The sequence below is a fragment of the Rhagoletis pomonella genome, unplaced genomic scaffold, assembly GCF_013731165.1.
Source record: "Rhagoletis pomonella isolate Grant_MI unplaced genomic scaffold, Rhpom_1.0 Rhpom_scaffold_00173, whole genome shotgun sequence".
NCBI lineage: Eukaryota > Metazoa > Arthropoda > Insecta > Diptera > Tephritidae > Rhagoletis > Rhagoletis pomonella.
In genome coordinates, this window is record NW_023458727.1 from 12,565 (window position 1) to 14,588 (window position 2,024).

Sequence of the window (2,024 nt, forward strand, 5' to 3'; positions counted from 1 at the left end):
CGCGTTATTTTAATATAACAAAATTTTACCGCATCTGCAAAATGTCGCCGCTTAAAGTTCGCGATTCCGCTTTAAAAGCAATAAAACGCTATTTGCAATCGAGCAAATCTGATGAGCTTTCAGTCGACGTAGAGGTTGTATCTACATACTTACAGTTGTTGGAGGAACAATGGGGACGGTTTTGTGAAGCCCAACAAGAGGTAGAGCTCTCGTGCGGCGAAGAAAACGTCGAGATGGAGGAGCAATCTCGCATTCAAGGCGAGGAGTGGTATGCTATCGCCAAGGCGAATTTCAAACGCCTTACTGCTCCGCTCAAGATACCTACTCCTCAAGCCACTCAAACTACGCCAGCACCTGTGCCGCTTCCGAAGCTGCAGCTACCATCATTTAGTGGCGATCCCACCGAATGGCTCACCTTTCATGACGCCTTTTGTTCGCTCGTCAATTCCAATGCAAGTCTGACGGACGGACAGAACATACAGTTAGTCTGTTCCAATAGCAGTCCGGTTTACAGGATTTAGTCAGAACTTACAGGAAGTCGTTCCTATTGACATAAAACCTGTAAGTGGGAACACATTTGAGAGAGTAACTGAGCAACTGTTCCTAGTCAGAAGTTACAGGATTTAGTCCGGAGTTTTTTTTCCTGTAAGTTCATGAAAAGTGTCAAACGATCAGCTGATTTACATGTGCAAACAAAAACAGAAAGCGGTGAAAGCAAAGAACCTTATATTTGTTAAAAAATGGAAGTAAACAACGAAATATTTGAATATGTATAGATTTTAATAATTATTTAGTGATATTTCAGCCAAATCAGTGTAGTACCAATGACATGTAAACAAACCGTCTGACGTTTTTACAGGAAATAGTGCTTTTTGCGTTCCTATGGACTTCTGCATCTGTTCTCCTTTTACTCTCATTTGAGAGCGTAAAATGGTAGTTTGACAGTTCCACAGGTTTTAGTCCGAAGTTCAAAGGAACAGACTAAGTATCTCCGCAACTGATTAAAGGGCGAAGCACTGGAGTTGGTAAGCTGTTTAGCAGTGAGTGACAGCAACTACAGTGAGGCCTGGGACTTACTGACCTCACGCTACAAGGTCATGCGGGTCATAGTAGACAGCCATATAAAAGCTTTAACGTCGAATGAAAAAGCAGCAAAGGACTCTGCTAAGGCCATCAAACATGTGCTTAATTTAACCTTGCAGCATGTTGGGGCGCTACGTGCACTCGGGCGGCCGGTTGAGTTTTGGGATGACTGGCTTGTCCACCTAACCGTGTCGAAATTAGCATACGAGACTCGCAAGCAATGGGAGTTATCGCTTGTAGCCGACGATTTGCCGACATTCGCCGCGCCACGTGACTTTCTCGAAACTCGAACGCGGTCTTTGGAAATGGTGCCAGCAGTTCCTCACAACGCAAGGACAACCGCAAAGAACGTTCTTCATACAACGTGCGGCCAAACCGAACCACAGAGTCAGGCATCGTCAGATAGCGCTAAAGCAGCTGCCTGTACGTACTGCAAAGGTGAGCACAGAATATATTCCTGTTCGAAATTCAGTCAGCTCGACGCAAAGCCCAAGCTAACAACCATAAAGGCTCAAGGTGCCTCCTTAAACTGCCTTAGTAAGGGCATGTCATCACAAAATCTCGCAGTCCATCATCATGTCGCATATGCCAACGTCGACATCACTCGCTACTGCACGCTAGCTTTAACAACCAAACCGGACAAACCGTAAATGTTACGTCGTATTATGCTGATGCTGAATGCATTATTTTATTGGCCACCGCTGAAGTTTATTTGGAAGACCACGCTGGTCGTTGGCAACCCGCACGGGCCCTACTCGACAATGGTTCACATGCTTCGTTCATCACTGAATCCTGCGTCCAACGCCTTCATCTCCCCAGAAGCTCATCATCGGCATGCGTTACAGGTATTGGCTCAATCCAAGGAGGTCGTACCAAGGGAGAAGTCAAGGTGCGTGTAGCTCCGCGGTCATTAAACTCAAACTTTCAAGTGTGTACGCTAA

General features: G+C 45.7%; 1 protein-coding gene across 1 annotated transcript; it reads left to right on the forward strand.

The window, feature by feature from the left end:
• Window positions 1-41: 41 nt before the first annotated feature.
• LOC118750216 lies at window positions 42-1,733 on the forward strand. Its single transcript, XM_036484942.1, has 2 exons — window positions 42-452; window positions 1,008-1,733. The coding sequence occupies exons 1-2, from the start codon at window positions 42-44 to the stop codon at window positions 1,731-1,733; spliced, it is 1,137 nt and encodes a 378-aa protein (XP_036340835.1).
• The last annotated feature ends 291 nt before the right edge of the window (window positions 1,734-2,024 follow it).